Source organism: Scyliorhinus canicula, chromosome 11, assembly GCF_902713615.1.
Source record: "Scyliorhinus canicula chromosome 11, sScyCan1.1, whole genome shotgun sequence".
Taxonomy (NCBI): Eukaryota; Metazoa; Chordata; class Chondrichthyes; order Carcharhiniformes; family Scyliorhinidae; genus Scyliorhinus; species Scyliorhinus canicula.
In genome coordinates this window covers 57,108,077-57,130,799 of record NC_052156.1, presented here as the reverse complement: position 1 = coordinate 57,130,799, position 22,723 = coordinate 57,108,077, and the positions used below count along the sequence as shown (strand labels likewise).

The window sequence follows — 22,723 nt, the reverse complement described above, 5'->3', positions numbered from 1 at the left end:
TTATATTCTTCACAAAATCATGTCCTCATAATCGTATTCTGATCCAAATTAAATGAATAGGTGAAGAAAGAAGCTCTCAGTAGTTGGCACCTCGATATCTGGATAATTGATGCAGAAGTGTCCTATGGGTTTTTATGGTGAAATACATAAAATACCTCTGTCATCAAGGTGGAACTTTAAAACATTTTAATATCAAGTATTCATATGCCATGCTCTTTGTGTCTCTTATGCCTTCAAGCGTAGGGAGGGACCAAATGTGAAAAAAATACTTCTCATGATCTCTAGCAGTGCTCCTCGGTGGCTGTTTGATTTTCATTTAGGAAACAAAGTAACTTTAGAAATATGGGGCGAAATTCTCTGACCCCCCGCAGGGTTGGAGAATCGTCCGGTGCCGGCGAAAATCCCGACCCGCCGTGGCCGGAATACTCCGCCACCCGGGAATTGGCGGGGGCGGGAAACACGCCCTGCCGATCGGCGACCCCTGCGGCGATTCTCCCGCCGCTGAGAGGCCTCTCCCGCCGCCATGGTTTGAACCACCTCTGGTGGCGGCGGCGCGAGCGGGCCCCCGTGCTCCTGGGGGGGGGGGGGGGGGGGGGGCGATCGGACCCCACGGTGGCCAGGCCCGCGATCGGGGCCCACCGATCGGCGGGCAGGCCAGTGCCGTGGGGGCACTCTTTTTCTTCCGCTGCCGCCACGGCCTCCACCATGGCGGAGGCGGAAGAAAATCCCCCAGCGCGCATGCGCCGGTGGTGACGCCAGCGGCAGCTGACGCACAGGCGCATGCGCGAACCGCCGAAGGCCTTTCAGCTAGCCCCGACGCCGGGGGGGGGCAGGTGTCAAAGGACGTTGGGGCCGGTTTTGGCGCCAGTCGCGTGGTGCCAACCACTCCGGCGCGGGCCTAGCCCCTCAATGTGAGGGCTTGGCCCCTAAAGGTGCAGAGAATTCCGCACCTTTGGGGAGGCCCGACGCCGGAGTGGTTGGCGCCACTCCGCTACGCCGGGACCCCCTGCCCCGCCGGGTAGTGGGGAATCCCGCCCATGGTTAGCAGTGAAGTAGCTGTCTATCTTATCTGTACACATGAATCTGAAAACAATATTTGCCTAAGACTGACACAGTACAGATTCTTGCTGCTGCTTTTATTCTTTTCCTAAGAAATGAATGTAATTTGATTACTTGTAAATGTAAATGCATGTCACTCCACTTTTGTTTAGGTTGAGGAGGATTAAAATACTATTTAATCTAAAGATTTAACTGGTATGAATTTTTAACAGAGACTTCAGGAAGGAGATAATCGCAACCAGGAGCTCAGCCAAAGTGTTACATCTGCAAGCAGACCATTGCTACGACAGATTGAAAACCTGCAGGCGGCGCTTGTGGCACAATCAACATCCTGGGAAAAACTGGAAAAGAACCTATCTAATCGGCTAGGTAAGGATTAAATATTTATGAAAGTTCTGGCTATATGTCTCGCATATGAATCTTGAACTTATTTACCAGCAAAACATGCTTAGCACTGTTGCTTCACAGCGCTAGGGACCCGGATTTGATTCCCGGTTTGGGTCACTGTGCGGAGTCTGCACAATCTCCCCGTGTCTGCGTGGGTCTCTTCTGGATGCTTCGGTTTCCTCCCACAAGTCCCGAAAGACGTGCTTGATAGGTGAATTGGACATTCTGAATTCTCGCTCCGTGTACCCGAACAGGCGTCGTGGTGTGGCGACTAGGGGATTGTTACAGCAACTTCATTGCAATGTTCGTGTAAGCCTACTTGTGACAATTAAAAGATTATTATTATTATTTGAAGTAAAAATTTGTAGAATACCAGTATATTTTCTGTGGGGCTCCTCATATGTTAAAGTGGCATGCTTAACATATATATTCATAATTCCAGTCATTGTGTACTGGTAAGAAATTCAGACCCAGACTTTCAACTGCAGCTTTCCAAGTTTGTTACTGTGAGATGGAGTGAAAGTTATCAGTATGCAGTGCTGCTTGCTTCTCAAACTGTTCAATAAGCATCTGCCATTATAAATCTTGATGGTCATCACAAAACAGCTTCAGTGGCTGAAATCTAGTTCCCTGAAGGACATTACTAAACTAGATGGGATTTTACGGCAATCGATGATAGTATCATTGTCACAATTACTGAGACTAGCTTTCAATTCCAGATTTATTAATTAAATTTAAAATTCCATCAGCTGGTGAGATTTGAACCCATGTCCCCAGAGCATTAGCCTTGGGCCTCTGGATTACCAGGCCAGTGACATTACCAATATGCCACCATTTCTCCTCCATGTGCTTAGTTATCAAGAGAAGCCAACTGTAACCCAAGAGCTGTTGAACCACTGTGTTTTTCACAAAACAAATCTTAATTTTTCAATGTTAGCTGATGGTCAAGCCCAACTTGCTGCTGCTGTGGAAAAGGAACGGTCGGTTTCAGAAGAGCTTCTCACTCTTAAAACCCAAGTCTCCTCATTGGATTCACAAAACAGCTTGTTGCGTAAGGAGAAGAGCAGGCTGCAAGTTCAATTAGAGTCTGAGAGAGTCAGGCTTGAGAAGACAGAAGATGAAAGCAACAGGTGAGTAAATTGAAAACTTCATGACCAATTTACAATTGCAGAACTTGCAGCATAGAAAGAGACCATATAGCAAACTAACTGAGAATTACTTTGGATTTAAAATAATTTCTGTTTAAATATCTAATGATATTGACCTTGGAGTTAATTTTGGTAAGGCTTTGGGGGTTTGGGCGCTGGAGCAGTCAGGCCAAGTGTTTAGAGGTGGAGGGAGGAGGCAGTCGGGTGTCAGGTGGGTCCTTGGGAGAGGGGGGGGTGGGTAACGGTGAGAGTCGGGTTTGCCCGGGGTGGGGAGGTGGAGGAAGGGTGTCCTCATTTGGGGCATGAGGGGTACCCTGTGAGTTCCCGTCTGGGTTTAGTCCCTTGGGGGTGGGAGTGTCTCCTGTGGGGTTGGGGAGGCTAGTCGGAGGGAGTGGGAGTCCAGAGGGGGGGCAGGGGCAGAGTCCTATGAGGGGCAGTTGTGAGTCTGTACAATAGTTACCCAGGAACTTGAAGTGGTATTAATTCTCCTCACATTTTCTGGATAACTATTGATGTAACACTATCTGAACCATCCGACGTTTGTGAGTTAAATCACCTTTTTGGATATTTCCTAGTGCAAGAAAATTGCTCATGGGAAGTTTGCACTTCCCAGGCAATTGCCATGCAAACCTTAACTTGAAACACCCAGGGAGATTCCTCAGCGCATCTTTTGCAGACGCCTCAAATATGACGCCCTGGAGCTCAGAAGCTATGGTTCATTTAGGATTAATTTAGGATCATTTCATTTATTTAGGTTCTTTCATGACCAGTGAAAGTACCAAAGTGCTTTACAGCCGATGAAGTACTTTTGAACTATAGTCACTGCTGCAGTGTAGGAAACGTGGAAGCTACTTTTCACATAGCAAGTTCCTGTAAGCAGAAGTGTGATAATGGTCAAATAATCTGTTTTTGTGAGTTAATCGAGGGAAATATATTGGTCAGGACATCGGGGATGACTCTCCTGCTCTTCAAAATAGTCATGATGTGGAGATGCCGGCGTTGGACTGGGGTGAGCACAGTAAGAAGTCTTACAACACCAGGTTAAAGTCCAACAGGTTTGTTTCAAACACGAGCTTTCGGAGCACGGCTCCTTCTTCAGGTGAATCACTGAATTCACCTGAAGAAGGAGCCGTGCTCCGAAAGCTCGTGTTTGAAACAAACCTGTTGGACTTTAACCTGGTGTTGTAAGACTTCTTACTGTACTTCAAAATAGTGACATGGGATCTTTTGTGTCCACATAAGGGGACGACAGAGCCTTGGTTTAATGTCTCAATCTGAAAGGTGGCACCTTTATTAGAGAAGCAATTCCTTAGTACTGCAGTGGACTATCAGTTTAAATTGTTGTGTTTAAGTTCTGGAGTGGGATTTGAACCCACAACCTTCTGATGCAAAGACGAGACTTACCAACAAAGCCTCACACACTGTGGTTGGGAGTGTGAAATGCAGAATTAACCCTCAAATTATTTTACTCCCAGTTTCATTCTAATTACTCTTCATTGTAACCTTTAAAAGGCTCAAAAATCCATAGCCTAATATGGTGCCCATAATTCATGTAATGCCCCCAACTATGGTGTACCCAAATGCAGCATCGCTTGCTTTCTGATATATCAGTACTCCGGTTTCCTCCTAAAGTCCAAAGATGTGCAGGTTAGTGGGATTAGCCATGCTAAATTGTCACTTAGCATCCAGGGATGTGTTACGTTATAGGAATATGGTGGAGAAGTGGGCTTGGGTGAAGTACTCTTTCAGAGGGTTTGTGCAGGCTTGATGGGCCGAATGGCCTCCTGCTGTACTGTTGGGATTCTGTGACTAAGTGTTCTTGTATGAAGAAGAAAGAACAGTGAAGCAAAGGAGCAGGCCCTTTGGCCCTCCAAGCATGCGCCGATCATGATGCCTGTCTAAACAAAAATCTTCTGGAGTCAGTATCCTGCTATTGCCATCCTATTCGTGTATTCGTCAAGATACCTCTTAAACGTCGCTATCATATCTGCTTCCTCCACCACCCCCAGCAGTTCATCCTAGGCACTCACCATCCTCTGTGTTAAAAAAAAACTTGTTTCACATATGTCCTCTGAACTTTCCCGCTCGCACCTTTAACGTACTTACGACATTTACACCCTGGGTAAAAGCATCTGACTATCCACTCTATCCATGCCACTCATAATTTTGTAAACCTCTATCAGGTCGCCTCTCAAACTCTGTCATTCCAGTTAAAACAATCTGAGGTAATCCAACCTCTCCTCATATCTAATACCTTCCAGACCAGGCAGCATCCTGGTAAACGTCTTCTCTACCCTCTCCAAAGCATACACATCCTTCTGGTAGTGTGGCGAACAGAATTGTATGCAATATTCCAAATATGGCCTAACTAAGGTTCTGTACAGCTTCAGCATGACTTGCGATTTTCATACTCACTACCCCAATCGATGAAGGTAAGCATGCGGTATGCCTTCTTGACTACCTTATCCACCTGCGTTGCCATTTTCAGTGGAGAAAAGCAAATTACTGCGGATGCTGGAATCTGAAATGAAAGGGAAAATGCTGGAAAATCTCAGCAAGTCTGGCAGCATCTGTAGGGAGAGAAAAGAGCTAACGTTTCGAGTCCGATGACTCTTTGTCAAAGCTAACAGACAGAGAAAGTTGGAAATATTTATCCTGTGGAGTAGGAATGAAAGATGAGTCATAGCCACAGAAACCCAGGGAAACCGGGTGCTAATGGCCACAGATACCAAGGGGAAAGAGTATTAATGGCAGTCCCCAGAGAGGACAAAAGATGTGAAAGGTCAAACAGCAGGGAAACTAACATCAGAGGATAGACTGTAGGTGTTGGGGGGCGGGGAAGGGGGAAGCAAAGAGGAAAAAGGTGCAGGAAAGGTGGATAAGATGGGGGGGGGGGGGGAATTAAATGTATAAAATGAAAATCGCTTATTGTCACAAGTAAGCTTCAAATGAAGTTACCGTGAAAAGCCCCTAGTCGCCACATTCCCGTGCCTGTTTGGGGAGGCTGGTACGGGAACATTTAATTTTTGCATTTAATCCCCCCCCCCCCCCCCCCCGAAGTAAGAAGTCTTCCAACACCAGCTTTATGACCAAGTCAGTTCTGTATCCACCGTGCCAGCTCACCTCTGATCCCGTATTACTTCACCTTTTGTACCAGTTTGCCATGAGGGACCCTGTCAAAGGCAAAGTCCATATATACAACATCCACTGCCCTTCCTTCATCAATCATCTTCATCACTTCCTTCAAAAACTCAATCAAGTTAGTGAGACACGACCTCCCCTTCACAAAACCATGATGCCTATCGCTTATAAGTTCATTTGTTTCCAAATGTGAGTAAATTCTATCCCTAAGAATCTTCTCCAATAATTTCCCTCCCACTGACGTAAAGCTCACCAGCCTGTACTTTCCTGGATTATTCCTGATGCCGTTCTTAAACAAAGGAACAACATTGGTATTCTTCAGTCCTCTGGGAGCTCACCTGTAGCAAATTAAGATATAAAGATTTCTGTCAAGGCCCCAGCAATTACCTCCCTTGCCTATGATAATAATCTTTATTGTCACAAGTAGGCTCACATTAACACTGAAATGAAGTTACTGTGAAAAGCCCCTAGTCGCCACATTCCAGCGCCTTTTCGGGTATACAGATCGAGAGTTCAGAATGTCCAAATCACCTAACAGCACGTCTTTCGGTACTTGTGGGAGGAAAACGGAGCACCCGAAGGAAACCCATGCAGACAGGGGGAGAACGTGCAGACGCCACACAAACAGTGACCCAAGCAGGGAATTGAACTTGGGACCTGGCTACCCACTGTGCCACCGTGCCTCCCTCAGTATTCTGGGGTACATCCCATCAGGCCCTGGGGACTTATTTATTTTAATGTTTTTTAAGACGTCAACTCCACCTCCTTTTTGATATTGACTTGACCCAGACTATCCGCACACCCTTCCCTAGATTCATTGTCCACCAAGTCCTTCTCTTTGGTCAACACTGATGCAAAGTACTCATTTAATACCTCACGCATTTCCTTTGGCTCCATGCATAGACTTGATCCTGTGCACTTGAGTAAGCCAACCCTTTCCCTGGCTACCTTCTTGCTCTTTACATATGTATAAAATGCCATGGCATTCTCCTTAGCCCTGTTTGACAAAGGTTTTTCATAACCCCTTTTAGCCCTCCTGACTCCATACTTACGTTCCTTCCTACTTTATTAATATGCTTCAAGGGCGTTGTCTGTTCTCGGCCTTCTTGACCTGCGAATTACTAGGCTCACAATGTCCCTTGTTATCCATGGTTCCCAAAACTACCATACTTGACCTTGATCCTTGAATTCTAATCAGCTGACATTTGAAAGACTCCCACATGCCAGATGTTGATTTACCCTCAAACAGCCACCCCCAATCTAAATTCTTCAGTTCCTGTCTAGTATTGTTGTAATTAGCCTTTCTCCAATTTAGCTCCTTCACCCAAGGACTAAATATTAAATGCATGCTTCCATTTCCTTTTTGTCTTTTCCACCGCTGCTCCCAACTTTAATGATCTATGTATATTCACTGATCTCATTGACCCTCCATTCTTAAGAATTAATGATGCATATAAATTTCAGTAAGCTTAATAACAATCCAATTCATAGATTTTTTACTTATTGCTTTTATGTTAAGAGTATGACAAATGCAAGCAAATCTAGGCTGTGTTCTCCGTTTGAACAGGTATTTTGCATCGGTCTTCACTATAGAGGATACGAGTAACATCCCAGAAATGGAAGGGAGGGAGGGACTTTGGTCAATTACAATCACCAGAAAGTGGTGTTAAACGAATTGTTGGAGATTCGGGCTGACAAATCCCCAGGCCCTGATGCAGTTATCCTAGTGCTTGAAAGAAATGGCTAGTGAGGTAGTTGGTGCTTTGGTTTTAATTTTCCAAATTCCCTACATTTGGGGATTGTTCCATCAGTTGGAAAATTCAAAAAGGGAGTGCGGCAGAAAACAGTAAACCACAGACCATTTGGCTCACCTTTAGCCAGAGGGAAAATGCTAGATACCATTATTAAAGATAGTATAGAAGAGCACTTTGAAAAAAGAAAAGTTTGGATCTATCAAGCCAGGTTCCATCCTGAAATCTGATTTGGGTGTCGCTTAGCTCAGCTGGCTGGACTGCTCGCTTGTGACGTGGTGCAACGGCAACAGCATGGGTTCAATTTCCGTACCGGCTAAGGTTGTTCATAAAACTTGTCCCTCGCCTGAGGTGTGGTGACCCTAAATCACCACCAGTCAGCTCTCAAAAGCGGCTTATGGTCCTCTGGGGCCGTGGCGACATTTTTACAGTAACATCAGCTGGGATCATAAAATTATATAAATGACTTGGATATAGACCATAAGAAATAGGAACAGGAGTAGGCCATTTGGCCCCTCGAGCCCAATCTGCCATTCAGTAGGATCATGTCAGATCCAATGTTCTTCACCTCCATTTTCCTGCCTTTTCCCTGTTATACTTGATTCCCTTACTGATCAAGAATCTATCTAACTCCACCTTAAATATGCACAAGGACTCTCCCCCCACAGCTCTCTGTGGCAAAGAGTGCCAAAACTCACAACCGTTAGAGAAGAAATTCCTCCTCATCTCAGTCTTAAATTGGCACCCCTTCATTCTGAGACTATGCCCTCTTGTCCTAGACTCCCATGAGGGGAAACTTCCACTCAGCATTTACCCTGTCAAGCCCCTTAAGAATCCTATCTTATCTGTTTCTGAGATGGAAGTGTATTCCAAGCATCCAGTGTATTCCAAGCACTCAAGTGTTTGATTTCACTGCACTTACCTCTCTTTGCTGTGGTCAATGTTTACAAACATTGGAGTTTCACCACTTAGGCCACTGAACCGTGAAAGGATAAGAATGGATCAAAGCTGCAGATGGTTTGCAGCAGCTGTTCATCATAAACCACTACTAGAAGGCTATGATTGGCTTGCAGCTAATGGATCTGTGGGAACCAGAGGCAGGCACAGCTGCTCTCCTTCCAGGAGACATGTGGAGCTGCAAGGTAAGTAGTACAGCTATAATGCTTCCCATTGCCCCTGTCTAGACTGCTATTTAGCTTCCAGACTGCGGTCCTTTTTCTGAGAGCGAGAGGCAGTCCCTATACTTCAGGGTTCCTTTTGGGGGGGGGGGGGGGGGGAACGGCAGGTCACCCCTGTACCTGGGGGTGGGCAGGGCACCCAGGCAATCTGGGGGGAGAGGGTTTGCTGTGACCGGGGGGGGGGGGGGGGGGGGGGGGGGGGGGTTGAGGGCGGATTTGCTGTGGGGGGTGACCGGCTGCGGGACTTCGTTATCGGGCATTTGGCTCATGATGGCGGCCCGATAGCGAATTTCCCTGGGAATCCCTCAATTCCACACCATGCATAAATTTGCGTGCCGTTGAACACTGAATTGCATCCTGCATTACGATGCTAAGGGGATCGTAAAACTGATCGATTTCAGCTCCAGAGGGAGAGAACACAGGACTGAATTCTCCGATTCTGCGGCTATGTCTGGAGGATGCGTCTGGTCTTGCGACCAAAATGTCGGCGGCGCCCCCGCACTGATGCTCCATACAGTGGGGGACCAGCAGCTGCTTTATGTTACCTACCAATACGGACACAGAATGGCCGGGTCCGTGGCCGCGCACGTGCATGGCGGCAGTCTGTGGCGCCGTACAACATGGTGGTGGCTGCGCGCAGACCCGTCCTGCTAAAAACTGCGCCCCTGTAATCCACCTTTGCCACCCCTGGACCACCCCAGCCCCCGCCGAAGCCCCCCTGCCAGCGGAAACGGCTCCCGCCCCGACTGTGGCAGCGCTGGACACCATTAATACTCTAAAAAAAATTTTTAAAACAAGGGAGTGAATGGTTATTGTGGGTAAGCAGGAATGTAGAGGTCAGGTTACAATCGGATCAGCCATGATTCTGTTGAATGGCACAGCAGATCCGAGCGGTCAAGTGGCTTACTCCCAATTTATATGTTTTAAATTGTGACTATGATAACCCCAATGTTATTAAGTACTTGACTGTTTACTATTGACTGACTTTTTTGGGAGGGAAAAAAATCTGTTTTCATTAAGTACTATATGGGAGAGAATTCTCATTTTGTGAAGAAATTTATCAAAATTTATTAGTGTCCCTATGCCATGTACTTAAGCGCAAGATTTAGAGTAAAGTGGTATCCTGACGAATAATTCGTAAAAATATTAGTCAGAGGAACATCAATTTATTCATATAATCTGTAATTAGGGCAGCAAGGTAGCACAGTGGTTAGCACTGTAGCTTCACCGCGCCAGGGTCCCAGGTTCGATTCCCGGCTGGGTCCCTGTCTGTGCAGAGTCTGCACGTTCTCTCCATGTCTGCGTGGGTTTCACTCATCGTTTTGCCAATCTTGACATTTATTGGACATCCAAAATATCCTATCTATGATGAAGATGGGCTGGTTTAGCTCACTGGGCTAATCGCTGGCTTTTAAAGCAGACCAAGGCAGGCCAGCAGCACGGTTCGATTCCCGTACCAGCCTCCCCGGACAGGCGCCGGAATGTGGCGACTAGGGGCTTTTCACAGTAACTTCATTGAAGCCTACTCGTGACAATAAGCGATTTTCATTTCATTTCATTGTTGAATATGTCCTGAGTTCTTGTGGCATTCGTGTCACTTGAGGAGCAATATCAACTGTTGCATGATTTGTTTGACATCATTGGGCTATTTGTCAACGGACATACTGAGGCATGGGACAGCCACCACAACAGCTCAGTGGGGTTACGCCACTGTCTAAGAGCCTGCCTCCATAGTACACCGAAAGTCAGGAACCCATGTTTACTCCCAAGGCTGTTTAACACAAAATATATGTTGTCATTATAATCTGTATTTTAGGTGCTTCACTACACTTAGAATGCTACACACTGTGATGAAAGAAATTGATTGTAATGCAGAATGCACTTTATGTAATGTCAAATTTGACCTATTAGGTAATGTATTTTTAAATTTTATGAATAAAGCACATTTTTGGAAAATAAAATAAGACATCCGGATAGGAATATTGAGAGTCTATAGCAAAATAAATATTTTAGTCTGGAGATTGCCAGACCACTCCTCTAAAAAGAGATACAGTATATGGATGTTATTCATTTTACAAATTATCATACAGTAGTTTTTAAAGACTGATTTTGATTAAAATTATTTTGTTGCTCCCCAAAAACTGCGTTTACCAGATGAGTAGGTAAATTATATACCCATATAGATCTCAATTTCGATTTGTGCTGTACTAGCTGATCTCAGTTGAATGGCATAAGGTACTCGCTCCATCACCTTGGGTGAGAAGGACCAAAATTGAACAGGCTTCTGAACATTGTTACTTCATAAATGCATTGTTAAATGATGTATATGAAATAAAAATGTTGTTTGGAAACAATTTATCTTTTCAGAAAAATGTTGTCCAGATATGATTTGTATTGGTTACATAAATAAATAAATTCTAAACTGAATTCCTATAATATTGAACAAAATTGCATGCAATTACCAGCCCCTTTAATTCAGCTTTGCATAAAAAGCCTCAGTGGTGCCATCTGTTGGGTCTCCATGGTAATTCATACTTCTTCAAGAAGAGCAGAACATAGAACATAGAACATTACAGCGCAGTACAGGCCCTTCGGCCCTCGATGTTGCGCCAACCTGTGAAACCAGCTACACTATTCCCTTACCATCTATATGTCTATCCAATGACCATTTAAATGCCCTTAGTGTTGGCGACTCCACTGCTGTTGCAACATCTTCAATAATTGATAATCCTGGCACCGTGAGGTAGCAGCGCTAACCACTGTGCGACTGTGCTGCAATACTGTTAGCCCCTTGTTCCTCACCTCACCCATTACATAAGAACGTAAGAACTAGGAGCAGGGGTAGGCCATCTGGCCCCTCGAGCTTGCTCCGCCATTCAATGAGATCATGGCTGATCTTTTGTGGACTCAGCTCCACTTTCCGGCCCGAACACCATAACCCTTAATCCCTTTATTCTTCAAAAAACAATCTTTATTTACCTTAAAAACATTTGATGGAGGAGCCTCAACTGCTTCACTGGGCAAGGAATTCCATAGATTCACAACCCTTTGGGTGAAGAAGTTCCTCCTAAACTCAGTCCTAAATCTACTTCCCCTTATTTTGAGGCTATGTCCCCTAGTTCTGCTTTCACCTGCCAGTGGAAACAACCTGCCCGCATCTATCCTATCTATTCCCTTCATAATTTTTAATGTTTCTATAAGATCCCCCCTCATCCTTCTAAATTCCAACGAGTACAGTCCCAGTCTACTCAACCTCTCCTCATAATCCAACCCCTTCAGCTCTGGAATTAACCTAGTGAATCTCCTCTGCACACCCTCCAGTGCCAGTATGTCCTTTCTCAAGTAAGGAGACCAAAACTGAACACAATACTCCAGGTGTGGCCTCACTAACACCTTATACAATTGCAACATAACCTCCCTAGTCTTAAACTCCATCCCTCTAGCAATGAAGGACAAAATTCCATTTGCCTTCTTAATCACCTGTTGCACCTGTAAACCAACTTTCTGTGACTCATGCACTAGCACACCCAGGTCTCTCTGCACAGCGGCATGCTTTAATATTTTATTGTTTAAATAATAATCCCGTTTAATAATCTTTCATCCATTGCTTCTATCCATTGCTACTATCCCCAAATGTAGTGGCAAAAGATTAAATTACCCGTGCAAAAACTTGATTCCTTCCTTCTCTTGTCCTTTATATTTCCGTTTTCTCTCTTGGTTTTAAATTTAAAAGAAGTCAAATTAAAATTAGGAAAATCTGTGTCAGCTCATTTCTTGCTTTCTCACCCATGCTGGCAGTAACACAACAAAACACAGTTGGTTTACTGGTTGTCTTCAAAGTTTAAAAGTTTTAAAATGAATAAACTTGAAGAAATACTTTCTCACTATATTGCTTTCTCTCTCTTTCTCAGACTAACACTTTAGTTTGCAGAATAAAAACTATAATCAGCCAACTATCATTATCTTTCTCTCTGAAATAGGTGCAACTCAAATATCTTGGGCTGGATTCTCCGGTCCCCGACGCCAAAATCGCGTTCGGTGTTCGGCAGGAGAATCACAGTTTCTGACCAAATTGGGGGCGGCGCCACTTTTGCGATGCTCCACCCCCTCCAAACAAAGCGGAGTACTCTGCGTGTACGCCATGCGACATAGCGACTACCTCAGGACGCTGCCTGAGGCTCGCCCCCCCCCCCCCCCCCCCCCCCCCCCCCCGATGCTCCACCCCTAACCGGCCGAGTTCCCGATGGCGTAAGTCTCTCATGGTTCTATCCTGTCGTGAACTTGACGTGGCGGCTGCAGACTCAGTCCAGCGCCGCCACAGTTGGGGGAAGGCTGATCCGCAGGCTCTGGGACTTTTATCAGGCGTTGGGGGTACTTGGGGGGGGGGGGGGGGGGTGAATGGACCTGGGCGCGCGAGCCAACCAAAGAGGGCGGCGCATTATTCCGCGGACCAGGTCCGCGAGTGGCCGCCGTCATTTGGCACGTCGTCACCACTGCAAGCTGCCGCCTTGCGCATGCGTAGCCACGGACCCGGCAATTCTCCGGGCCGTATCGGCAGCTAGAGCTGGGTGCTCTATACTGCCGGCATGCTAGCCCCCAGCTAAACAGAGGATCAGTGGCCGTTTTACGCCATTTTTGTGGGACGTAAACACCACCATTCCCATGCCAGTGTGGGGACATAGCCACAGAATCGGAGAATCCAGCCCCTTTTATCTGTATGATGCTTTTGAAATGTACTCTTTAAATGGGAATAAATTACTGAAAATAAAGAAAAATGTTCCATCAGTATTGCTGATTTGGCAGGTTGCAAGCTTCCCTCGCCTCCCTCTAAGGGGACTGCAGGATAAGGTGATGTCTAAAACGGGTTGGGAAGAGGGGGAGGTCTCGGAAATATATAAGGAATTGATGGAGGGGGAAGGGGTCCCAATCGGGGAGATAAAAAGGAAGTGGGAGGATGAATGGGAGGGGAGTTGGACTATGGGAAAAGGCCCTGAAAAGAGTCAATGCATCCTCGTCACGTGCCAGGCTCAGTCTGATCCAGTTTAAGGTAGTCCACAGGGCTCATATGACTGTGGCCCGGATGAGTAGGTTTTTTGAGGAGTTGGAGGACAGGTTGGGTGATGCGGGGGAAGTCCGGCGAATCATGTACATATGTTTTGGACGTGTCTGAAGCTGAGGGGTTTTGGCAGGGATTCTCAGATGTCATGTCAGAGGTCCTGGAAGGGAAGGTGATTCCTAGTCCAGAGGTGGCAATATTTGGAGTGTCGGAAGATCTGGGAGCCCAGTGGGGGAGAAAGGCCGACGTTTTGGCCTTTACCTCCCTGGTGGCCTAGAGACGGATTTTGCTGGGATGGAGGGAGTCGGAGCCTCCAAATTCGGGGATGTGGGTTAGTGACATGGCAGGGTTTCTCAGGCTAGAGAAGATTAAGTTCGCTTTAAGGGGTTCAATACAGGGGTTCGCACTGAGATGGCAGCCGGTCATCGATTTATTTAAGGAAAACTGACTGTCAGCAGAAGGTGGGGGGGGGGGGGGGGGGGGGGGGGGGCGGAGAGGAGGCATGGAAGTGAAGAATAGGGACGGGGAATCTAAGGTATGGGTAGCTAGGAGTTATGGCGGGGGGAAGTTGGGTATGTTCGTGTGGGTTTTTTGCGTGTGTTGAATCGTTCTGTTATTTAGAATGTTAATGTGTTAAAATATCAAAATTATAAATGCCTCAATAAAATGTTTGTTTAAAAATAAGTATTGCTGGTTTGGCATCTCATAAAATTAAGTACTCGGAGCAGAATTTAATGGTTGCAGCAGTGGGCCCCTTCACTGGCTGGAGAGCTGGTGGCAACCATACCATGGCTATATCCGGGAGCTCCTTTAGGTAGTCTGCTGACTATTATTGGGGTTCCCAGGTCATGTGGGGGAAATTTCTCTTGCAGGGTGGTTTTCTCCTTCCCAGAGCTGCTGGCCAAGCAGGAGTGCCACCAGGTGCAGTGGCCATAGGCAGTACTGCAGTAGGCATATGGATGTGAATTGTCACTAGTGTCCTGAAACACCGGTAAGTGGGGCAGAATCAGTGGGGCCAGTCAGGAAGGTCCCAGAAAGGAACGAGAGAGAATTCAGTGGAAAGGACATGGGTTGACTTCTGGATCCCTCTTTTGCTGCTAGTAGGTCCCATGAAGGAGGGACAAATCCCTGCAGGCTACAGGCATGCCCGCTAGGCTTTACCTGGAGACTTGCCCACATGATGTGGACCCTTTTCCCCAGCGGTGGCAGGATGACGAGGTTACTTAAAGACCTCAAGCAGCCTCCAGGTGGGAAAGTCTTTCTCAAACCTTTCTGCCCCAGATCAAATTGGAATGATTTGGGAAGGTGATGAGCTTTGGACACCAAACCTTCCTGCCCCCATTATATACCCCAAACCTGCCTCCTAGTTAACTCCCAAGGGGAGCATAAAATTCCATCTATGTGTGGTCAGATTGCACAATCCAGATTCAGTCCATGTCTGGGCATAACTCATACATTTTGAAGATGCTGAGACTTAAAATTCAATTAAGGCATTAAGAGACACATATGAAATCTGGGAGATTAATTCAATTTTGTTTTTGTGAAATAAGCACTTTAAAAAAATAAAAACAATTTTTTTTAATGTCATTTTGGAAATCGATCAAAATTATTTTCGTTATTTAAAAAAAAAACATTTTTTCTCCATTTTCTTCAAAATTTACACCCCACCAACAATCAATAAACGGTAACGAATACAATGTCAATCCCCTTATTAACAACTACGATCCCATCCTCCCACCAGCCCGCAAACAGTGATCCATCTGACAATATAAGCATCAAATAAAACAAAACCTCCCAACAAAGAAAAAAGAAAAAGGAATCAGGAATTGCCTATGGTCACCATTGACATATATAGTCCACCCCCCCAACCCTCCCCCTAATATTCAATGCCGTCCAATCCTCGAAGGAGTACCATGAATGACACCCATGAATTGGAGACCATCTCCATTCCCCTCCCAGACTCCTCCCCTCCACTTCCTCTTGTAAACAATAACAATTAATTAGACATTACCCCACGTGACCCAGTCCCTTGTCCAAATATACAGTGTAGACTAATTTAGTACATACACCAGCATGCAGTGAAAAAATAAAATTACATGAGGCTACTTCGGTACGAGACCCGTTCTCAGTCCCATTTCTCAATTCTGCCACAGTTCTTCTGCCTTCACAAACTCCTCTGCCGCTTCCGCCATCCCAAAATATAAGTCCTTCGATTTGTAGGTCACCCTCAACTTAGCTGGATACACTGTGCCGCACTGCACCTTGCTGATGTACAGTGCCTTCTTCACCCAGCTGGAGGCCGCCAGCCTCCTTGCCAGCTCCACTGTAAAGTCCTGGTCTATGCGCATACCAGCTCCAGCCCACTGCACCACCCGCTTCTGCTTTGCCCAGCGCAGGACCTTCTCCTTCACATTGTACCTACAGAAACAAACAGTTACTACTCTTGGCGGCTCACTCGCCTTTGGTGTAGGCCTCCATGACTGATGAGCCCTATCCAGTTCATATCGAGAGGGATTGTCCCCCTCCCTCAATAGCTCCGCCAACATCGTGGCAAAAACTCCATTGGCCTCGGGCCTTCCACCCCTTCGGGTAGACCCACAATCCTTAGATTCTGCCGCCTGGATCTGTTTTCCAGGTCTTCCATTTTGGCTTGCAGACCCTCTATCACCTTCCGCAGCTCCTTCTCCATCGAGGTGAGTTGAGCACTGTGCTGCGATAGTGCCTCTTCCACTTCCTTCAGTGTCTCACCTTGCTCGCGCTGCGCTCGATACTGCTGCCCTCACCGGGGCAATCGCCTTCTCCACCACCCCCACCTCCTTCTTCATCGCTTCCATGTGCTTTGTGAACTGTTTTTCAAGTTCCATGGCCATCACCTTTGGTAATTTCTTCTGCCGTGAGCAATACAGCCTCCCCTGGTGCCCCAGCCTCCGCTTTCCTTACAGTTCCCGCGCTGACGTTTCCACTCACCGGCGGACTTTCATTAACCCCCTTTTCCGTGGCCGTTTTTTCCCAAACTTGGACATTTCTCCTCACTGTGCCTACTTACAACTTTCTCAGCCTCCATTGTCCCTGGGACTGGGCGTTAAAACCCCAAAAATTCTATTCCCGAGCGGGAGCCCTCCAGTGTGCGGCTACATCCCGCCCGCCGTCACTGGAAGTCTTCTTTTGAAAATTTTTGCGTGATTTGTGGAGAAAAACTACCTGATATTTGGGTTGTGTAATTGCAGGGTGAAGAATTTACACAGGCAAAGCCTGTTATAAATGTAGTTGTAGCAATTAATAATGGTACAAAGTTGACATAAAAATGTGACAAACTGAAGTAAGTGCAAGATGTTTTATATGACATAAAGATACAGGTAGATAGGATTCCAAGTCAGAAAATTAAAAATCTTGTACATTTGTAAAGTCTAGATTAAAGAAGATAAATCATGCTTTCTTTTACTAGTCACGTATGCAGTAAAATAATTAGCATTTCTCGAAAATATGTTTTAATTTCAGGCATCATGTGGAGTTCGACAATCTGAAGACTGAATACATTAAGGCCCTTGAAGAAGCAAAGAAAGAAAAGGTAAAAAAAAATAATCGATTTGATTATTCAGCTAGATCAGAGTCTCTCAGTATTTTTCATGATATTTTTTCTCATTTTAGATTGCCTTGACTAATCAGTTAGAAATGGAGAAGTTGAAAGTTGAGCAGGAAAGGAAAAAAGCAATTCTTGCACAAGATGCATTAAAAGAGAAGGTATTACATTGAACCTTTTAAATCCTGATCAGAATAAACATTTGGTATATCTAATTGATGATTGTATGCTGTGTCTTTACTTGGAATAGCAATTATTGACATAAATTGCTTGGACCATACCTGACTTCCATTGTTTTTCAAGTTTCATATGTATTTTGTTGCCGTCTCACTAGTTCTGTGTTTCTTCCAAAGGAGCGGAAGTTGTTTACTAATCAGGTGCTGGAGCCGGTGTCAAGTACTCCAACACTCTCCCGATCTAGTTCTGTCAGCGGTGCTGAGATGGCATCCTTGCAGGCCTCCATCAACTCACAGGTGGGTATACCCAATTATACAGCAGTGTTTTTGAGGGATGAAGGATAGTGATGAACAAATGTGATGTGGACAGGGAGCAATGAAGAGAAGCTACCTGAATTGTGGGTCCATATTTAACCTGGTTAAGAGATTGCATTTAGCGTGGCCAATGCACCTAACCTGCACATCTGTGGGAGGAAACCGGAGCACCCAGAAGAAACCCACGCAGACACTGGGCGATTATGCGAACTTGACGCAGACAGTCACCCAATTGAACCCAGGTCCCTGGCGCTGTGAAGCAGCAGTGCTATCCATTGTGCCACCGTGCAAATATAGGAGGTTAAGGGGTGAGTTTATTGAGGTTATAGAATTGCAAGAAAAGTCTTTTCTTTTGATGGGGGTGTCTCAGACAAGGGAACATAACCTTAAACTCAGAGCCAGGTCACTCAAGAGAGATGTTAGAGAGCATTTCACATGTAGGGTGGTGGAAGTGTGGTTGAAATCCTTGAGAGAAAAAACAGTAAATTCTATTTTAATCATTTTAAATTTGAACTTGAAAATGTGTTCCAACCAGGGATGTTCTGGGATATGGAAATTTGAACTTGAAAATGTTTTCCAACCAGGGATATTCTGGCACATGGACCAAGATAGGGAAATGGGGTTAAGCTACAGAGCATGGTCTCATTGAATGACAGAACAGGCTTGAGATAGGGCAGCATGGTAGCACAGTGGTTAGCACAGCTGCCTCATGGCGGCAAAGTCCTCTGTTCGTTCCCGCCTCTGGGTCACTGTCCGTGTGGAGTTTGCACATTTTCCCCGTGTTTCCTTGGGTTTCGCCCCCACAACCCAATAGATGTGCAGGAGAGGTAGATTGGCCACGCTAAATTGCCCTTTAGTTGGAAAAAAATGAATTGGGTACTCTAAATCTAAAGCAAAAAAACAGGCTTAAGATGCTGATTAGCCTACTGTTGTTCCTATATTCCTTTTTACCCCCTTTTTAAAAAGTTTTAAAAATAAATTTAGAGTATTCAACTATTGTGGGCAACAAGGTAGCACAGTAGTTAGCACTGTTGCTTCACAGAGCCAGGGTCCCAGGTTCGATTCCCGGCTGGGTCACTTTCTGTGCCGAGTCTGCACGTTCTTCCCGTGTCTGTGTGGGTTTCCTCCGGGTGCTCCGGTTTCTTCCCACTAGTCCCGAAAGACGTACTGTTAGTTGAATTGAACATACTGAATTCTCCTCTATGTACCCGAACAGTCACTGGAATCTGGCAGCTAGAGGCTTTTCACAGTAACTTCATTGCAATGTAAGCCTACTTGTGACAATAAAGATTATTTTTTTAAATTCCAATTAAGAGGTAATTTAGCATGGCCAATCCACCGAGACTGCACATCTTTGGGTTGTGTGGGTGAGACCCTCGCAAACATGGGAGAATGTGCAAACTCCACACAGTTGGTGATCCGGGGTCAGGATTGAACCCGCGTCCTCAATGCAGCGTGTTCCTATATTCCTATATACCTCAGCACCAACAAACTCTTCCAGGAGGTTTGGTGGATGAGGGAGGAAGCTGCCAAAATATACAATCAGTTGAGACTGGTGGGACATGTTGACAGCCCTTTTATGTATGGGGAAACTTGAAAAGCCCAAAAACTAACTCATCCCAGTTGAAGTGCCATGGGGGGGGTGGGGGGGGGTGGGGGCAGGAAATCGCATACATTTGGGGGTGGGGGTGGGGACATCAAATCCACAGCGGGTGCTTAAAGTGCATCTGGAACACTACTTGCTCCCTTCCAGCCCTCTCATCGGCGTTAGGGTGGCAGTACCTCAATACTCTTGGAGCTGTCCTGAGCCATTCTTAAAGTAATTGGTTATGTTCGGATTACTTCCTTCAACTGAGGGAAATATCTCTCTGTGGTAGATGAGGGATTTCTTTCTCCTCTGAACTTTACTTCTGACAGGGCCAGGAAATGCTCAAAAGGGATAAAGAGGGAAGATTCAGCTCTGTGATATCAGCAGGGTGTGCATTATCAATATTAAACATTTTACGGAGCAATTTCAGATGACATGGAACTTTAGGCCCATTTCCGTAGCTTTGACAGTTTGTCAAGCAATGTTAGAGGTGTGCTCAGTGGAAGAATTAACCTGAGATTACCAGGCATAATATCTACGGTCAGAACTTTGATGCCACACCAGGCAAATTGACAAGCGAGTGGGCTGGCTTTGAACCTATGACATAGGTGGATCAATACAGCTGAAAAAAACAATGGGCTGATTTGTTGATGAAAAAGAACTACAAGCATCCATGCCTGCAGTCAATAATTTAATGCCTGAAATCATTGAATCATGTTATTGCATTCAATTTCAGAATACAGTGAAAACTGCTCACCTCCAATCCGTTGCAGAAATATCCATATTTAACTGCAATGCTTGTTACATTTGCAGGTGGTGTCGCATTGGCCTCTTCAATAATGATAAAACATTAAATGAAGAAAACATGATCTGTAACTGTGTAGTGAGGCAGCATAAATGTGCACCCACAAACTACTGGGAGATTCAGTAATATCCAACATTAAAATGTTGACTGTAGGCATCAATGCTTGTAATTCTTTATCAACAATTCAGCTCATTATTTGTTTCACACGTTTGGATACTGTGAAGCTGCTCTACGTCAAATTGGGGCAGTTGACTTATTTTTGCTTCATCTATGTTAGTGCTAATCTGCATGAATTTGCATAAGTGAAATAATAGTTTTAACAGTGTTTTGAATAATTTGTGATTAAAAGGCTGCATAGGTTAACTGATTTACTGATTTTAATTTAACTGCAAGATTGGGGCAGTTTTTTATATTTAAATTTAATGTTTAAAATCTGCAACTAAACATTTTGCAATTATCCATTTAAATTAATTTTCCATAGCCTGTTGGCAGAGGACAATGGTAAAACTGAGAGGAAGAGTCACCTGGTGATCTTGAGTAAACAAGATTTAGCAGCAGAAATGTTGGTAACTAGTTCCCAGAATCTAACAGTATATGAAATCAGTTTGACTATTGCTGGTAGAATCCTAGCACAGTGGAGAAAACACAGTGGTATTGATCTTGCCATTTCTAGCCTGTTTGAAATTACTATTGCAACATTGATAGAAACAGATATTGTTGTGATGCCACAATAATATGCATACACTGATGTTGGTGCAGCCGCACAATGATTTATTAAACACACATAATAATCACTTAAGTATTCTAATTCTAAGTGATACAAATATCAATCTTGTCATGTCTTTACATCGGCGTGAAACGTGATTTGGGCCTCTAGCAGGATTTTCCACTCCTGTCGCCAATCCCGCCTGACAATAATGGGTGCAGAAAATCCCCGCAGTAAATTTTAACTACCAATCCAGCAGGACACCAATGTCAAGAGTATTGAGGCACCTCAAGAATGCAACATGCAGTGTGGAGAAAAACTCAATTCTATTTCACTTCTTGTAATCAATTTGAAATGCTTGGCTCTGGAGCTGTATGTCTGACATGAAATGTGCGTTGTAAATATCAAGAGTATTGAGGCACTCAATATGGAACATGCTGAATGACGAAAAGGTGAATTTTACTGCACTCCTGTAATATTCAAGTTGAAATGTTTTGTAATTAACTTAAAAAAATTTTATGAATAAAGTATATCTTTGAAAAACAAAGTTCTAGCAGAAACTAAGGAAGTGTGCAGTTAAAATGGAGCCAGGATTTGCTTAGTCTTTTGCAATCTGATCAAGCTGACAGCATTTTTAAACTGCAGGCGGAAAGGATATTTACAAGACTGAAAGGCTCTCTTTAAATATGCAGATCAGGGCCAGGATTGTCCAGCTCCCCAGTCACATGTAACTTAGCGCATCTGTAGTAATCCACGGGAGGCAGGAGTTCCGTCACCACACCAATATTTATTTACAATAATGATATTACAGGAGCAGCTACAAACAGTGCTGCTAGCAGTCCAGTCAACTTAAGACTGCTCACAAAGCCTACACAGGTGATTATATGGGCCCCCTCAATGAGCTATCATTGAGGGAGCTCATACTCCAATTGGCCAACCAATAAAGCCAATTGGAGTTCATTATAGCGTCTTTCGCTGGCAGCAGGATTCTCTACTCTCGCCTCTTGTCAATGGGATTTCCCATTGAAGCCACCCCACACTACCGGGAAACCCATGCGCAGGGTGCATTGCTGGCGGGAAAAGTGAATCGCAACGGCTGGAGAATTCTGGCCCAGGTTTCAGTTACATTACAAGGGCCTGATTTGCCATTTTAACCTGAGACTTCATCACCATATAAAATCTACAGCCTGCAATAGAAGAATAAATTGTACATTTGTTTTAACTTCTCCTGCTCCTTCTGGCCCTTTTCTACAGGCATTTCCTGCTCCCCCCCCCCCCCCCCCCCCCCCCCCCCCACACCTCCAAACCAGGATTCCTTTCTCACAGCACTTAATGTATGCTGGGGTCCATATCCTTGGGCATCCAGTGGCAGCTTTCTGCCACCAATTGTAACAGCTGGGTGACAACTGAAACTTTAGTCCTGGTATCATTGTCACTATATTTTCCAGTGCTGTACTGTGTTGGGATGATATTTTTCTTTCTTTATGTTATACTAACACTTGTAGATTCTTACTGTTAGCTACAGTTCTCTCTTTAAAAGTTATCCACTGTTTATCTGGCCTTTGGACTTTTGTTTGTACATTAAAAATCAAACAATTTCTTAAAACAAGTGTGGAACAGGATGAAAATAGAGAGAAAACCAGACTAATGAATAGCAGAAGCGACTCGATCAAATGAAACATGAATGAGGAAAAATGGAGGAGAAAAGAAACCTAAAGATAGAAGAGTGACAAAAGTGGAATTAAGTATGTTAAAACGAAGAAAGGGAAGGAAAATATTGCAAAAGAAAGAGCAAAGAAACATTGAGCTGAAATTTTATTTTACTTGAGAAAA

General features: G+C 44.9%; 1 protein-coding gene across 3 annotated transcripts in view; it reads left to right on the top strand.

Moving 5' to 3' along the window:
- The window catches only part of tmf1 (TATA element modulatory factor 1), a 61,444-nt gene that overhangs the window by 25,017 nt on the left and 13,704 nt on the right, over nt 1-22,723 (top strand). For 2 of the 3 annotated variants that reach the window (XM_038810619.1, XM_038810622.1), the window contains exons 10-14: nt 1,272-1,428; nt 2,384-2,576; nt 17,219-17,288; nt 17,369-17,461; nt 17,654-17,773. In XM_038810619.1, the coding sequence (XP_038666547.1) occupies nt 1,272-1,428; nt 2,384-2,576; nt 17,219-17,288; nt 17,369-17,461; nt 17,654-17,773 (633 nt within the window). The remainder of the gene's footprint in view (nt 1-1,271; nt 1,429-2,383; nt 2,577-17,218; nt 17,289-17,368; nt 17,462-17,653; nt 17,774-22,723) is intronic. The other variant, XM_038810621.1, reaches the window with a different exon arrangement.